General features: G+C 39.7%; 1 protein-coding gene across 1 annotated transcript; it reads left to right on the top strand.

Moving 5' to 3' along the window:
• The first annotated feature begins 1,659 nt into the window (after nt 1-1,659).
• LOC114821594 (tubulin-folding cofactor E) lies at nt 1,660-16,221 on the top strand. The gene is made up of 16 exons (XM_029094439.2): nt 1,660-2,119; nt 2,361-2,531; nt 3,063-3,109; nt 3,448-3,594; nt 3,705-3,779; nt 10,433-10,542; nt 12,017-12,159; nt 12,239-12,300; nt 13,051-13,158; nt 13,238-13,272; nt 13,828-13,893; nt 14,727-14,818; nt 14,900-14,976; nt 15,068-15,145; nt 15,555-15,738; nt 15,886-16,221. Exons 1-15 carry the CDS (start codon nt 1,831-1,833, stop codon nt 15,651-15,653), a joined length of 1,599 nt encoding a protein of 532 aa, XP_028950272.1. The 5' UTR covers nt 1,660-1,830; the 3' UTR covers nt 15,654-15,738; nt 15,886-16,221.
• Nucleotides 16,222-18,086: the final 1,865 nt, after the last annotated feature.

Here is an 18,086-nt window from a genome sequence, read left to right as displayed (position 1 = left end):
AGTTCGTCTCGACCTTGTACCATAGCCACTACCTGCACGCCGTTGCACCATGAATCAGACCCATATCAAACCCACTTACACCTGCACCCAGATCCGTAGACGTCGTCTCTGCTGTCCCTCATAATCGAGAATCGAATCGCCTTAGTTATGCTAATTTTGCTAGTTTTGAAATTCTTGTTCGTATGTTTCGTCGTCCACACTTTTGCTTTCTCACCTATTAATTTCCAAGTATTTTTTTTTAATTTTCTCTTTAATTTCCTTTTTTCAATTATGTAGTCTTATATGCAGTGAATGGGGTGTCAACCTTTTGAATTCAATATGTAATGACCATGTTGACTACTTAGAGTGGTTGTACACGATTTTGCTTTTGATCGTTGGGGTTTAGGTACTATGTCCCCTTGTATGTTTTTTCTTCAAGTAATATATTATGGGCGTGAGGGCCTAGCCCCCTAGCTTCGACTGGGTTCCAGCCCTCTTTAAATATTTCTTTTTAACATATTTTACAATTGTTGCACTCGTTCACCCAGAAGGAAACAAAAAAAAAAGAAGGAAAGAATTTAAGGTTGTTTCTGTGATTGAAGGAAGTCCCAAGAATATTTTGACAAAATAAAAAGGAAGTCCCAAGAATAAGGGGTAAAGGAAAGAAAAATGAAGGAAAGAAGCCAACATGATTCGCTTTGGATCCTTTTGGTGAGGATTTTGGGGATCTATGAATCGTGTTCATTCATCATACATTGTGCGGTTAGTTTTTGTCAAGTACTGTTTATGTTTATTTTTAAATAAAAATATTTAAAATGATTTCTGATTACACAATGTACGAAGAACGGACACAATTTACGAATCTCCAGGATCGTCACAAAGAGGATCCGAACTCGGAAATAAGACATTTGATTGGTTATGATTGAGGCCCACATTGGCCTACTGTTGGACTATGTCTACATTGTTTGGTTGAAGCCTACACTTTTTTACTAGAAAGTCTATTGTTGTTGCATACCACAACGATCACTCGAGTGCTTAGACCGGTGACCGCTCGAGTGACATTGTGTAACTAATTATAAGTTGGATTGCCTGTTTTTGGAATCTTCTTGCTTGTTTGCTGGAATTGGTCGCTTGTTTACTCGCTTGAATTGCTCACTCGCTCGTTTACTTGCTCGCTCGCTTGTTTTGCCGTGTTCGCCTAACGGAGATTGCATCCGCATCTATTTGTAGGCAAACTCATGACGTGTCGCCATGAGTTTGACCATGAGTTTGTTGGAAACTAGTTATTTATTTTATTAGTATTTAAGGTTTTCTTGTGGATCAAGGATATAAGAGTTTCTTACCCGTTAAAGATTTAGGTTTTGCTTTAGTTTTCATTATATATATAGTAGTGCTTGTATTTGTTTATGACAAGAAGTCATTTACAATGTAGCCTTTTAGGTTATGTAGTCGTATTTCTTCTAGAGGCTGGAAAGACTCACAGAGACTATGAAGTCGTATTTCGATTACTTAATAAAATTATAAAAATTTATACTTAATTTGTTGGTTTGGTAGTCGAGGGTTTGATATTCGAAAAAGGATATTCTCCGAATCTATTCCACATAATCCTTCTCATCATACAATTTGGGTCTTTAAAATTTGATTCAAAACAAAAGTTATTATACTTTTAAATTTGAGCCTGTGCTTTTAGATGTAAGGAATCCGGAGTCCCCTTCCCTGATATTCAACTTTCCCTCACTTTTCCTCACTTTTCTAGAAACCAAACAGCGAATAGCCATTGACAGACAAGTATCAAAATTGGAATCGAGATCGACTACAAACACAACACATTGCAAAAAAATAGACAAGAAAATGCCTGATTTCAGACTCGGGCAGCGAGTCCACTCAGCGGGCGATCCCCGTCGAATTGGGACGGTCAGGTACTTGGGGCCTGTCCAAGGGTATTCGGGCACATGGGTCGGAGTCGATTGGGACAGCGGAGAGGGCAAGCACGATGGCTCCATCAACGAGGTTCGTTACTTCCAGGCAACCTCCGACCGATCCGGGTCCTTTGTTCGGTCCCAGAATCTCAGCTCTGGCATTACGTTGCTGCAAGCTATCCAGCTCCGATACCGAGGTGACACCACTCAAGAAGAAGAGGGTATGTCTCTGTTTCATCAGTTTCGTTTCTCACTTGTTCCGTTGCTCCGAAAACAGCGGCAAATGCTAATACATTAGTTGTTAACTCGTATAGCATTCCTCGATTTTTGCAAGTACGAATTTTTAGTTGATATGATAGCTACTGAGACAATGTTTGCTATGTGCCGTTTGCTCGAAATGGGTAGCATTCACAGAAACTGACGAAATTCTGTCTGATTATTTTGTTCCTTGTTATGTTGTAGATGAAATGTATGTCCTTTCATCGAGCAACAAGCGTGTCAATGTTCAACTTGTTGGAAAAGACAAAATTCAAGACAAGCTAAGTCGATTAGAGGAGTTGACAAGTGCATCTGTATCTTTTCTGGGTGTTAGCTCTCCTGGAGACCCGTGTGATATTCGTACTAATGTTCCAAGTAAGTTTTAGTTGTATCCACTATGAACCTAACGATTCAATCCCCTGAGAACTACACATTATCCGAATGCATTAGTTGTGGAGCCTTGGAGCCCAAAACTGTAGGGTTAACTGGTTGACCAATTACTTATGAAATCAAATAAGTTTGTTTTTGGTTGAGATATGACCCCCACAAAAATATATGCTAGTTTTTCAGTTTGAAATAGTCCTATGTGTTTAGGGTCACCACAACTAAATACATCGTTTCCAGTTATTCCAGTTCCACCCTTGTCCCAATTTATTTCATGATTTATGAGTGGTTCTCTAAAATTGGCTTGTGATTGGATGTTTTGCATTTATTTCCTTCCTAGAAATATTCCACACACACTCACATGTTACCATTTGCCATAAGGTTCTTGTTCTAGCCTGGTCCCATCTTCTTAAGTTGTTCTTTCTTAATAGAATCTAGTAAACAATCAGACTGCATACTTGTCTGTGCGGGTGCGTCGACAGATGTAGACTTACTGGAAAGATGTTTATGCTTTTATTGCAGATTTGAAGGAGCTTGACTTGACTGGAAATCTAATTTCAGATTGGAAGGTATATGCAAAATATCATGCAAATCCAGTTTTCTTTTACCCCTTAATGGAAATCAGTTCTGGTGTGCAAGCACATTCTTTTGAAAAGAGGATACAACATGTTTGTTTAAAGATACATTTAATGCAATTATACTGATTTGAGTGACTTGTTATTAAGTTCTTTTGATAATCAGCCAATTTGTTATTGGATCATGTGTGTGGTTGTTTGTACGATTTTCCAGTCTCACTTAATAGACTTTCCCTAGTGTACACGTTTGATGCATGTATTTTCTTTAACAGATTTGTTTCTTAAGTTGCCTGGGGCTAACCTACTGTGTTTGAGTTAATCTTTGCTTGCAGGATGTTAGCACGATCTGCGAACAGTTGCCGGATCTTTTTGCCCTCAATTTATCTTACAATTCAATGGCACAAGATATTGTTGGGTTGCCACATTTAAAATGTATTCACATTTTAGTGTTAAACAACATTGGCATAAATTGGACCCAGGTGCCTATTTGAGTTTATTTCTCCTTTTACCATTCCTTCTCTTATTGGTTTTATTTTTACTACTTGCTTTTCTATATCAATAGCTACGTATTGTCTGTTCAATGTCACAGGTTGAAATACTTAAACACTCTTTGCCAGAAATTGAAGAACTACATCTTATGGGGAATAAAATAAGCACCATAGAGGTACGCCATCTGAACTCTTGATGCTTGTTTTATGTTCATTTAATAGCTTGATCTGAAGTGACAAAAAGAAAAGTTACTATACATGTATTTTATATTGTTGTCATATCCTCTACGGGTGTTGAGGTAGAGGAAGACATAGGAAAACTTTGGAAGAGACCCTAAGAAAAGACCTAGAGTACTTGGATCTAACGGAGGACATGACACAAAACCGAGCGCAATGGCGTTCTAGGATTCATATAGCCGACCCCACTTAGTGGGAAAAGGCTTTGTTGTTGTTGTTGTTGTTTGTATGTATGTATGTATGTAACTATGTATAGAGGAAAAATCACCTACAGGTGATTTTTTGAAATACACACACACATATACATACATACATATATATGTATGTATAGATGCAAGGATGTATGTATGTATACCAACTCACTGAGTATCAGCTAGCTGAGAATAGTCTATGATGTGACACTACGCTATTTTCAGAATGTAAAAGTTGAAAAGAAAACAACAACAACAACAACAACAACAAAGCCTTTTCCCACTAAGTGGGGTCGGCTATATGAATCCTAGAACGCCATTGCGCTCGGTTTTGTGTCATGTCCTCCGTTAGATCTAAGTACTCTAAGTCTTTTCTTAGAGTCTCTTCCAAAGTTTTCCTAGGTCTTCCTCTACCCCTTTGGCCCTGAACCTCTGTCCCGTAGTCACATCTTCGAACCGGAGCGTCAGTCGGCCTTCTTTGCACATGTCCAAATCACTGGAGCCGATTTTCTCTCATCTTTCCTACAATTTCGGCTACTCCTACTTTACCTCGGATATCCTCATTCCCAATCTTATCATTTCTCGTGTGCCCACACATCCCACAAAGCATCCTCATCTCCGCTACACCCATTTTGTGTACGTGTTGATGCTTCACCGCCCAACATTCTGTGCCATACAACATCGCTGGCCTTATTGCCGTCCTATAAAATTTTCCCTTGAGCTTCAGTGGCCTACGACGGTCACACAACACGCCGGATGCACTCTTACACTTCATCCATCCAGCTCGTATTCTATGGTTGAGATCTCCATCTAATTCTCCGTTCTCTTGCAAGATAGATCCTAGGTAGCGAAAACGGTTGCTTTTTGTGATCTTCGCTAGATTGCTCCGGTCATTAGTGTGGATAAGTATATAAATGGATAGAGATAGGAAAGCAAACACAAGATGTACGTGGTTCACCCAGATTGGCTACGTCCACGGAATAGAAGAGTTCTCATTAATTGTGAAGGGTTTACACAAGTACATAGGTTCAAGCTCTCCTTTAGTGAGTACAAGTGAATGATTTAGTACAAATGACATTAGGAAATATTGTGGGAGAATGATCTCGTAATCACGAAACTTCTAAGTATCGGAGTGTGGTGTCGTCTTGACTTGCCTTATCTGTCTCATAGGTAGATGTGGCATCTTCTCTGGAAGTACTCTTCCTCCATCCAGGGGTGGTATCTTTAACTGGTGGAGATGCACAAGGTAATGTATCAATTTCACTTGAAGCTTACTTGTAGTTTCAAGCTTGGTCAAGCGCGATACAAACCATGTAGTAGGAGTCCCCCAAGTCGCCGAGCTAGGGGGTCTGCTGAAAGAGGTGACAGACAAGGTAAGCAATCAGAGCTCCGACTGATTGTTCACCTTCTCCCCATCTTGCAGCAGCATGAAGGATAAAGAGAAGAAAAATGAGAAGAGATGATATGAGATACTTTTGCTTTTGAAGAAGTAACTTTCCACAGGCTTATTCTTGAACTGAGCTGGAGGGTTTTCTGGTTTCCTCCAGAGTATAAGGCCGACTGAAGAATTTGAGGGTCAAAACAAGTCCATCAAATCTAGAGTACGTTCCACCCTGCTGATATGGGATACTTTTGCTTTTGACAGAGTAATGGATGTATCGGCACGTGTGCTGTTACGCTTGTCTCCACATGCTTCCTTGTATCCTTCGCACTTGCCCTATCTGTTCCTCAAGCAGATGCGGAATCTTCCCTGGAAACATAAGATGTTGAAGATGAGTACTCGAGAGCAATGCCAGGTAAGTAATCAGGTAAGGGGTTCCAGGCAGTCAGTTCCTGGCTGGAAGCTTGATTCCAAGTGCTGACTGATTGCTCTCTTTCTCCTTGTTTTGCAGGTAAAAACAAGGCCAAAGGAAAAGACAGGGAAAAAGCATGATATGGGATACTCTTGCTTTTAACCCTGATGATATGAGATATTCTTGCTCTAGTATAGCTTGTTTGCAGAGGTATTATCGGGGGGAAAGAAAGCTGAATATTTCGAAAGGCTTCGTTGGGAGTGCCCTCTCAGATATGATGAAGGGTTGAGCATTTTTGCAGGTCTGCCTGTCCGTTGGGGATGGAGGTCGACATATATAGGAGTCTCCCTAACAACAAGTAGTAATGCTATTCATTTACCCTGCTTGGTCATAGCACGGTAGTGGGAGCTGCCAGTTTCACATGTTTTAACTCTGTCAGAGCACTTTGAAAAAGTGGTCTGTGGTATCTGGCTCTCGAGATTCGGAGAACGATGCCTCTTCGATTTTTGAGAAAGCAATCATGCTGGGGGTCTGGCTCTCGAGATTCGGAGAGCAGTGTCTCTTCGATTTTTGAGGAAGTAATCATGTTGGGAGTCTGGCTCTCGAGATTCGGAGGGCGGTGCCTCTTCGATTTTGGAGCAAACAATCTTGTTGGGAGTGTTGTCTCGAATGTGAGTAAAGGTTGGGCATGTTTGCTAGTCTACCTTGCCCCGAAGCACAAAGGTTGACACACAGGAACTTTCCAATTATCTAGCAATGGTACTGTTCCTTTACCCTATCTTCGCTTTTGAGAAAGTAGTCATGTTGGGAGTCTGGCTCTCGAGATTCGGAGGACGGTGCCTCTTCGATTTTGGAGCAAGCAATTTTGTTGGGAGTGTTTTCTCGAATGTGAGTAAAGGTTGGGCATGTTTGCTAGTCTACCTTGCCACGAAGCACAGAGGTTGACACACAGGAACTTTCCAATTATCCAGCAATGGTACTGTTCCTTTACCCTTGTGGGTAATAATATAGTAGCTAGACCTTCAAAATTTATGTGTCTAAACTTTGTTAGTGCTGTTTCTTTGCTATTCTTTTACCTTTCTTGGTCAGAGCGATGTAGTGGGAGCTGCAAGCTTCACGTGCTCAACTTTGGCAGAGAACTTTGGCAAAGTTATCTGTGGTACCCATGAGCTATTGTTGCGTGTGGGAAGTGGGTGATTGAACAGTAAGATTCATGTGCTTTCTACTTCACCAGAAGTCTTCGACAGAATGCCCATAATTTCTGCAAAGCTGAGTGTGCGTGTGACAGGTGCTGACAAGGCTAGAATAGTAGGTGCCTCTTCAATTTCTGAGATCGGCCCTCGTGGTCTCTGAGCAGCCCAGCTTTTGAGAAAGCGAGCGCCTCTTCGATTGATTTGGAGAACGATGCCTTATCGATTTTTGAGAAAGGAATCATGCTGGGGCTCTGGCTCTCGAAGATTCGGGGAGCAGTGTCTCTTCGATTTTTGAGAAAGTAATCATGTTGGGAGTCTGGCTCTCGAGATTCGGAGGGCGGTGCCTCTCCGATTTTGGAGCAAGCAATCTTGTTGGGAGTGTTTTCTCGAATGTGAGTAAAGGTTGGGCATGTTTGCTAGTCTACCTTGCCACGAAGCACAGAGGTTGACACACAGGGACTTTCCAATTATCCAGCAATGGTACTGTTCCTTTACCCTCTCTTCGATTTTTAAGAAAGTAGTCATGTTGGGAGTCTGGCTCTCGAGATTCGGAGGACGGTGCCTCTTCGATTTTGGAGCAAGCAATCTTATTGGGAGTGTTTTCTCGAATGTGAGTAAAGGTTGGGCATGTTTGTTAGTCTACCTTGCCACGAAGCACAGAGGTTGACACACAGGGACCTTCCAATTATCCAGCAGTGTACTGTTCCTTTACCCTTGTGGGTAATAATATGGTAGCTAGACCTTCAAAATTTATGGGTCTAAACTTTGTTAGTGCTGTTTCTTTGCTATTCTTTTACCCTTCTTGGTCAGAGCGACGTAGTGGGAGCTGCAAGCTTCACGTGCTCAACTTTGGCAGAGAACTTTGGCAAAGTTATCTGTGGTACCCATGAGCTATTGTTGCGTGTGGGAAGTGGGTGATTGAACAGTAAGATTCATGAGTTTTCTACTTCCCCAGAAGTCTTCGACAGAATGCCCATAATTTCCGCAAAGCTGAGTGTGCGTGTGACAGGTGCTGACAAGGCTGGAAAAGTAGGTGCCTCTTCGATTTCTGAGATCGGCCCTCGTGGTCTCTGGGGAGCCCATCTTTTGAGAAAGCGAGCGCCTCTTCGATTTCTGAGATCGACCTTCGTGGTCTTTGAGCAGCCCAACTTTTGAGAAAGCAAACGCCTCTTCGATTTCTGAGATCAACCCTCGTGATCTCTAAGCAGCCCAGCTTTTGAGAAAGCAAACGCCTCTTCGATTTCTGAGCAGGCGCCTCTTCGATTTCTGAAGCTCCGTCGAGTGCAGATTTTTATAGGGGCTGACATTAAGTTCCAAAGCACACTTGAATCTCCACCAGTAGAAGCTTCATTCTTGCACTTCTAAGATCTTGATTTGTCCGACCTCTTCTCTCTTCAACACCTTTGAAAATGTCTGGCCCCTCCGACCGTCGTTTTGACTTGAACCTTGTTGAAGAGGCAGCCCCGCCTTCTCCAGACAACATATGACGCCCATCCTTCGTCTCCCCTACTGGTCCTCTTACCGTTGGGGATTCCATGATGAAGAATGATATGACCGCTGCGGTGGTGGCCAGGAACCTTCTCACCCCAAAGATAACATACTACTTTCCAAACGGTCTGATAAGTTAGCTGTTAAGGATTCGCTGGCTCTCAGTGTTCAGTGTGCAGGTTCTGTGTCTAATATGGCCTAACGCCTATTTGCTCGAACCCGCCAAGTTGAATCATTGGCGGCTGAAGTGATGAGTCTCAAACAGGAGATTAGAGGGCTCAAGCATGAGAATAAACAGTTGCACCGGCTCGCACATGACTATGCTACAAACATGAAGAGGAAGCTTGACCAGATGAAGGAAACTGATGGTCAGGTTTTACTTGATCATCAGAGATTTGTGGGTTTGTTCCAAAGGCATTTATTGCCTTCGTCTTCTGGGGCTGTACCGCGTAATGAAGCTCCGAATGATCAACCTCTGATGCCTCCTCCTTCTAGGGTTCTGTCCAGTACTGAGGCTCCAAATGATCCCCCTCCGGTGCCTTCTCTTTCTGGGGCTCTACCGACTGCTGAGACTTCTCCTAAGCAACCTTTGTGAAGGCTCCCTCTTGTGTGTTTATTTTGACTCATGTATATGTACATATTTGTAGCTTATCGGGGATATCAATAAATAAGCTTTCCTTCATTTCAACGTATTGTGTTAAATACACCAAAGCCTTCTTCGCTAAGTTCTTTGAATTTTCTTTTGTTGAAGCTTGTATGTTGAAGCTTTCTGAGTGGAGCATGTAGGTTGGGGTAGTGTTCCCTTAATTTCCCGAGTGAGGAAAACTTCTCGGTTGGAGACTTGGAAAATCCAAGTCACTGAGTGGGATCGGCTATATGAATCTTAGAACGCCATTGTGCTCGATCCTGAGTCATGTCCTTCGTTAGATCCAAGTACTCTAAGTCTTTTCTTAGAGTCTCTTCCAAAGTTTTCCTAGGTCTTCCTCTACCCCTTCGGCCTTGAACCTCTGTCCCATAGTCGCATCTTCTAATCGGAGCGTCAGTAGGCCTTCTTTGCACATGTCCAAACCACCGTAACCGATTTTCTCTCATCTTTCCTTCAATTTCGGCTACTCCTACTTTACCCCGGATATCCTCATTCCTAATCTTATCCTTTCTCGTGTGCCCACACATCCAACGAAGCATCCTCATCTCCGCTACACCCATTTTGTGTACGTGTTGATGTTTCACCGCCCAACATTCTGTGCCATACAGCATCGCCGGCCTTATTGCCGTCCTATAAAATTTTCCCTTGAGCTTCAGTGGCATACGGCGGTCACACAACACGCCGGATGCACTCTTCCACTTCATCCATCCAGCTTGTATTCTGTGGTTGAGATCTCCATCTAATTCTCCGTTCTTTTGCAAGATAGATCCTAGGTAACGAAAACGGTCGCTCTTTGGTATTTCTTGATCTCCGATCCTCACCCCTAACTCGTTTTGGCCTCCATTTGCACTGAACTTGCACTCCATATATTCTGTCTTTGATCAGCTTAGGCGAAGACCTTTAGATTCCAACACTTCTCTCCAAAGGTTAAGCTTTGCATTTACCCCTTCCTGAGTTTCATCTATATCAAATAGAATCAGGCATAAAATCCGAATCAGGCATAAAATACTTGTTAAATCTTTATCAAATAGAAATGGTAAGTTATGAATGAGTAGGTAAATCTGTAAAGAGGAAAGGAAAAGATGCCATGGTAGGTTCATCTCAAGCCAGTAATTCATTTTGTTTCTTCTAAAAAATTTAGGGGTTTCAATTTTTTTTTCTTTTACAAGAGCTTTTCTCCTTAATTGCATAAATATTTTATATTACTGTGTTTATTTAAATTTCAAACAACTCAATGCATTTTGACTGTTTACTCTGCTTTTGGACTCCTTTATCTGCCAGCCTGCATCATCTTATGCAGTTCAGGGATTTGATCACTTGCGGCTTCTGAATCTGGAAGACAACTGTATAGCTGATTGGAACGAAATCTTGAAACTTTCCCATCTAAAATGGTTAGTAAGAATTTCTTGTTTCTTCCTCAACAGTAATTATATTAAAATCGGGGGGATTGGGGCTGGGAATGAATCTTAGGTTGGTCCTGTTTCTTACAAATGAAGAATATAGACTTAAGGTAGGTTTTAGGATGTCTTGGCTTTGTGATTGAGAAATATAGATTTATCTACATCTTTTCGAGATCCCCTTTTAGTAAAAGTTTATGCATGAGCTACTTTGGGGTTAGCTGGAGTGAGGAGTTGGGCTAGTTCCTCACTTCACAGCATAATGGGAAAAGTCATCTTCTGGTGGTTGAGCGGGTACAGTCCTTAAACTTGAAAAAAGTGGTTCGGGTGTAGTGTAGAGGCTGCCAAGAAAGCATTAAACCTCTATCTCACACCTGTTGGCCGGATATGTAAATATTCTAGTTCAGGTTATTAACCTCTGGAAAAATTTATATGTGTGTGTGGGGTTGGGGGTGGTTATGATTTGGGAAGACATGCCTTTGACACACATTTTGACACCCATTTTATAGGTCTTACTTCGATTGTATTTCAACGATCCGAATGTTCTATATCTTAGTACATAGTTCATAGTTTTGAGAATATTGCGTTTAAGAATGTGAAAAATAGAACAAACTCCGGAAATCGAAAACAAATAACCAAGATAAATAACACCAAGAATTTACGTGGTTCGGCTATATGTGCCTACGTCCACGGTACATCAACAACAATCTTTCACATTATCAATAATGAGTACAACCAATAATCTTGCCAAATCTCTAGAACCAGGACTTGACGAAAAACCTGAAAGAACAAGAACAAGAAATACACTGTCTCTTTTCTTTTCTCTCACACACACTTTACAATATTCTCTCACTCTAATCCCTTTAGTGGTATACAATTTATTGTTTTGCTCCCCTTAAATTCAAAACTAGTACAATAGCCCCTTTATATAGACATAATAAAGGTCTTCTTCAATAAGGATTATTAATCCTAATTGGAATCTAGTTTTGAATCCTACTCCAATTGAGAAACTAACTCCAATTGGGAAAACAACTCCAATTGGGAAAACAATTTTATCCTCCAAGTCTATAATTCCTAATAGACTTAGGACAACTCATCATGGGCTGGAAAAACCCAACACATAGATCATCCTTGCAAAAAATTAGACAGTTCTTCAAAGACACACTAAATTTAATCCAACGGTCATATGATTTCGAATTTTGGTATTTTTAGTAGACATGATCTTTGAGGTAAGACAAAAGATAGATGGTTGGATTGTCGAAATACATTACTAAGTGGGCCCCACACGTGTGTCCCTAGATCGTAATCCACACATACACACACACACACGATGCTACCTATATTGATTTGGTAGACTAGAGGAATATAGAGCTTTAAGTAGAAAAAGATCTACAAGGGCAAAATGTTCCTCAGTTCTGATGTTGCCATATTTTCTTTACAATTTTCACAAAGTGGTTTCTTCATCCAGCTTGGAGCAGCTTCATTTGAGCAATAACAATTTGAACCGAGTCTTTTATCCTGATGATGGCTTGATGCATGAACTGCTAAATGGTTATGAATCACCCGAGAAAAACCATAAGCCATTTCAAAATTTGCGTTGCCTTCTTCTTGGTAACTTATCACAACTTTTCTATCAGCACTCATCCAACCTTCATGTAGTGATTTATTGCTGATTCATTATATGCTCCAGGGGGCAACAACATTGAGGATCTTGCTTCTGTTGACTCGCTAAACTCATTCCCACAACTAGTGGTAAGATTTTGTGTGAGAACAATCATCATTTGTGTTATTAGACCTGGTGACTTTCAGAGAGATGCATGCTGCACATTTTCTGCAATATAAATTGAAACTGGTCCTGCACGTGCTCGCCATATTGAATTAAAAATGTGCCACGGTAGATTGTACATACATTACTACTCATTCCATGTCCTCTAGCTACATTACCATTCTATATCCTCCAAAGTCTTTCAGTTTCCATGTCCAGATATTGGGTTCTTTTAATTGGTATTTAGTTTATACTCAAGGTCAATCTACACCAGGCTGAGGGGAAAAAAAAAGGAAATAGCTATGTGCACTCTGCCATACTAGGATTGTTTCTTCTCTTGCTCCTCACATGCCACTTGAGCCTAATATTTGAAGTTTACTACCAAAGAGAAAAGTCGTATTTTTTACTAAAAATAATAGGAACAACTTAACATACTCCCTTTAGATTGGGTTCAACTACCTATTTTTTTAGGAGTTGAACTCACAACCTCACACTTAACAAGGGGGAGACATGGGAGAGGCACGACTCCTAGATGCGCACGTATTTCAACATGGGCAACTTTTTAGTTCATATCAATTACTGGTTTTCTTTTATTGGAGTTTGTGTTAGTAAAATCAATCTGCTTCTCCTCTTGATCTTTGACATAAGATAATTTGCACAAATCTAAGTTATGGGTAATTTGACTACTTTCCTATCTCATCATATTTTCTGGTTTGCTTATTTTTCTGTTTCCAAAGGATATCAGGCTCTCTGACAATCCAGTGGCCGATCCTGGACAAGGTGGTATCCCAAGATTTGTTTTGGTCGCCCGTTTAGCTAAAGTTGAAATGTTGAATGGGAGTGAGGTAAACCTTGAAGTAGTGCTGCAGATTTTCTTCTTCGCATATACAATAATCTGATATGATTGTCTAACATATCTTTCAGGTAAGTCCTCGTGAAAGAAAAGAGTCAGAGATTCGGTACGTCTCATTCTTCTCATGTCTCCTTCATCTTTTGTTCCACCAGTAATGCACACTTTCATGTAGAACTGTAGGTTTCTGTAGTCCTGCATATTCATGATAGGAGATTGCTTCTTTAGCCGTCAGGGCCTGTTCAAGCTCTCTGCATGTCAGTTCTATTTATTGTATTCAGTGATTCATAACTTTCTGAGAGCCTCAGACTGAATATTTATCTTCGTCATAAAGGCATGGATTACTTTTGTTGTTTTAAAGCTGACTAAATCAGTCAGTTAGTAACTTAATATAGTTTCGATTGTACTGTGCACACATTGGTGATAACTGATAAGGGATCATAAACTGCATAACTTACAGTTACAAAATTACAATAGTGTGAGGAGTACAGTAAGTTGTTATTGGAAGGTAGCATTCCCTAAAATCTTGGTTCAAAAAATTATGACGTCTTGATGGTGATTGTGGAATAGATGATTTAGTTATCAATGGACCCAAATAAGCTATGTGCAAAGCAATTTGTTCATATGTGAATTTTCTCTGAACTGTAATTGTTTTGGAGTGCAGGTATGTTCGATTAGTGATGTCAAAAATGCAAGGAAATACCGAAGATATCCAGTGGCTTCATCCCAGGTATCTTGTTCTCTTTTAAAGTCTTTTGTACATTCTGTTTTAAAAGAAAAAAAAGATCATGAGTGGCGTCCTAAATATTTGTTCTGTTCTATGCTGTTCCCGAGATCCTTTACTTCTTGTGCAAGAGCATTGTTGCTTGCAAAATGGCTATATCAGTTTATGTGGACTCATATTACGTTGCTTGCATTGTGAGTTTCATGTTTCAGATTACCATAACTGACTGGTTTTGGATGTCTTTTGATATTGTGAATTCAAACTCCATTGAATTATCCAAACTTCTTAATTGACTTTAATCGCTTAAGCATATGACCATACTTTTGCATGTTTAAACACAATTGTTGAAGGATCCGGTAAGAGCTGGGGCAAACATATAAATTTAACAGTCCTAAACTGTCGTTAGATATGATAGTAGAACTACTATTCAGCTACAAATCATGATAGAAGTGATGCAGGAGCATCAAACCCTACTATACACAGACCACATCATGCTGTAATGTTATGGTTTTTGGATAGTTTACTACAGCTGTTTTGATGATGAGTCAGCATCATTTGGTCTCTTGTATTTAACTATATATATACTCATTGTACAGATTCAATTGAATGAATGCGAATACAATTTTCCCAATCTCTCCAATTTCTTTGCTTTCCAATCTCGCCGCTTTCTAATCTCTCTTTCAACAAGATATTCATCTGCCCCCATGAATACGTGCATTCAAGTGCCTTGGGTTTGGGACATTAATGCGATTATTCTTTACCACCAAGAATGCTTATTCCTTGATATTTGAATCAATAGTTAAGTCCTTCGCTTCTCATAAACCTATGCTTTGTTACAGGTTTGCGGAGCTTAAGGTTTTTCATGGAATTGAGGATGAAAAGCCACTGGTTGGAACAGCAGGCCCTCAGAAAATGTCTTCAGGACTTCTGTGTAGGAACTTTATAACTTTTTATTAGCTTCTTTCGTGGACTAGCAATCATGATATTCAAACCAAGTTTTAAATTTATGCAGCTATTACTCTCAAATGTGTGGGAGCATCTATTGGTGAGAAACCATCATTGGTGAAGAAACTGCCAGGCACCACAACAGTTATAGTCCCACATACTCTCTCTCTCTCTCTCTCTCTCTCTAAATTACCTGTCTTGTTGGTTGTATCCTTAAAACTCTACATTTTTTTAGGTTGGAAAATTGAAAGTTCTTTGTGAAAGCTTTTTCAAGCTGAAGTCTATCAAACTGAAATTGTTTCTTGAAGAAAAGGTTTGCCCTCCTTATTACACAATATATCTTCTGTCATTATTGATTTATACAAGATCGATAAGTTCCTATTGCGGAGAATAGTATGTCATCAGACTGTTATTTCTACCAGTTGCTTTTGATAGAGAGAAAAATTGTCAAGCTCTCTAACATTCTTCTTTGTTTGAGAGAAAGAGACATTTATTGCTAACAATAATGAAACACTCTAATACTCAAGCATATTTAGAACCAAAAGAGAGAAACTCTAAGTTACCCTCAGTATAAAGTAATATGCATGTTCCAGTTGCTACTTCCACTGATTTATAATTCAAGCTGAAAAATTTCATGCTACATTGCTAAAAAAAATTCGAAATCTATTGCTCTGATCACTTTCTTGCTCCTGCGGTAAATATTTATTTACCTAAATTGTCAGGGTTCTCCACTGCCATTATTGCTTGATGATGAAATGGCAACTTTGACGGACCTTGGGATTGGAAATGAATCAACCATTCTTGTAGATGAAGAGAGTTAAGAGAAGTATCTGCAGCGAAACTCCTTATGTTTTTGTGATCTATAAAACCCATACCGGTTAGGATATGACCTGTTGCGAATTTAAGGTACTTGTGCAAGTATACGTCTTTTCTGATTTTCAATGATTTATTTTCATATGGATGGTTTTATACTTTCGACGCACCCTAGGTTCCTTACCGTTATTTCACTACTAATTTGATTATTTACTTGACAACTTGGATTGCTACTGTTAGATTTTCAAGCCACATCTGCTCAACGGCCAAGATCAACTTATGGGCTATGCAGAAGCAAGGTAGTTACTGCCAGTGTGTTATTTGAAGCAATTTAAAACTATCTACTGCCGATGTCACTCCATGAAACAGCTATGTAGGCTGTAAGTGACTTGATTTGAGTTTTACAATTGGTTTTTGTTTAAGATAACTGAATCGATAATTATTCAAATCACCCAGATATCTGAGTGACATTGGCGATCTGCTCAGTCACGTTGCCTATATTGCTCACTGACACTACTTCTCGGACCCAAATATTTTGAAATATTAGTTTCTCTGTTGGTCTTCTCTTTTCCTAAATTTTGCCCCTCTTGAGTTGAAGTTTTGATCAAGCAGAGTTAAACTCGTAAAAATATCAGTATTAATTGTTTTCGATTAGCATGATCCCTTCATTTCTCGTCCTTTGCACTTATCTTCGAAGTTCAAATATGCCTCCTAACTATATAGGCTAATTTGTTTGTTTTCGGTCGCAAGACTAGTTAGTTAGCTTGTTTGGTTGCTGTCTTTGACGGGTTTGGCTTTATGTTCCGTTTGGCTAAGTGTGTTGCCTTCCTGTTCCTTTTTAATATGTTTCTCATTCCGTCGAAGAACTATAGAAGAGTATGAAAAAGGAATGTAATGGACGCTCCAAGGGATAAGGCAAGTTGCTAGGAAAAGGGCTAGAAGCTTCGTTAATTGTTTGCATATACGTCATTTCATTTCATAGGAAGAATATATGGTATCTTTCTCGACATTTGCCTTACTTTGAGCCAGTCAAGTGGTTCGGTGGAAATGCGGTAGAATTCCAAGTCAGGTATGTTCTTTGGTCTTAGGTTTGTAAAACGAAATTGCCAAAAACAAGGGTGATTCCCTGGCTGAAAACTTTGAGAAGACGTCGATTGTGGTCAGGAGCCTTTTCGGGCCCCACTCGGGATTAATCCTACCATTTGGAGTGTGGAATTTGGCAATGAAAAAAAATAGTATCCTCATTCCTTGGGTTAGCAGAATGCTGAAAATGTGGGTTGCCATCTTAGTTGCCTTTGTCTATTGAAATTTCTATAAATAAACAAAAAATTAAATTAAAATAAGAGTGCGATGTGAGAAGATTTGTTTATAAGGAAACTTGTGCTCCTTTTCTCCGAGATTTGTAACACAAGTGGTGCCTTGGTTGAAAGTTTTGGGAGAATGTGTCATTTGATTGTTGTCAGGAGTGGTCGAAATGCTTGTAGTCTTTTCGTGCATCATTGGGGATTAGTCCTACTCTTCGAAGTGTGAGATACCTCAGGTTTTAGCCAAAAAAAAGTAACTCCAAGATTTGTAATATGGTTGAATTAACTAGTTTTTAGTAGCAAGTTGTGGATTGTTCGCCGTAATGCAAGAGACCTTTCCACCAGTGGTAAAAGATCACTTGCAACACCATTCAGTTTTTTTATTATTGTAACTTTTAATCAGCAACCATTTCGATTCGCAAACAAATTGGCTCACTTACATTTGATCAAATTCAAATCTACCAACGATATACTTGCAAAGACTTTTGGATGTCACCAAATGTCTACAAAAGTACATAATCTCTCATCACGCGACTAATCACGATAGATTAAACATGTTTGCAAATTTTGAGAGAAACGAGGGAGAAAATGCATAACAAATTGTTTATGTAATTGAAGGTGTTTTTGAATGTCTTATTTGACGTATTATTGTTCCTTGTAATGAAGGTATTCCGTAGCTGTCACACATAGTAAGATCGTACATTATAAGGAAGAACAACTTACATGGTAAATACATCTATATGTAGACAAAAAGTTGCACTTGTCTTTATTTTATTGGCATAGGATACCACTATAGCAATGTGCTCGTTCTATGAAAGTTATTCTTGTGAATGGGTGAAATCAAAATACAATGGAGTCTCATAAGAGATATTGTATGCGCGACGCTCCACCACCCTAACGTTTATGTTCCGAGAGATGTATTGTATGTCATGGATACATCACTACGGTGACACTTTATATTAATAATACAAAAAGAACGACGCTCCACCACCCTAACGTTTATGTTCTGAGAGATGTATTGTATGTCATGGATACACCACTACGGTGACACTTTATATTAATATTACAAAGATGTTTCTTAATTTATTTTCATATTCTTACATTATTGACATAAAACATTATCGTAATACCATGGAC

This window comes from Malus domestica, chromosome 15, assembly GCF_042453785.1.
Source record: "Malus domestica chromosome 15, GDT2T_hap1".
Taxonomy (NCBI): domain Eukaryota; kingdom Viridiplantae; phylum Streptophyta; class Magnoliopsida; order Rosales; family Rosaceae; genus Malus; species Malus domestica.
The sequence above is the reverse complement of the archived record's forward strand: the minus strand, read 5'-3'. Positions and strand labels throughout refer to the sequence as shown.

Excerpts from the sequence above, each read along its gene's own strand:
- LOC114821594 (XM_029094439.2), top strand. The coding sequence starts at position 1,831 with ATGCCTGATTTCAGACTCGGGCAGCGAGTCCACTCAGCGGGCGATCCC. Across the intron at positions 10,543-12,016 it reads AAACTTTCCCATCTAAAATG|CTTGGAGCAGCTTCATTTGA; the intron begins GTTAGTAAGAAT and ends TTCTTCATCCAG. Across the intron at positions 13,894-14,726 it reads ATCCAGTGGCTTCATCCCAG|GTTTGCGGAGCTTAAGGTTT; the intron begins GTATCTTGTTCT and ends GCTTTGTTACAG.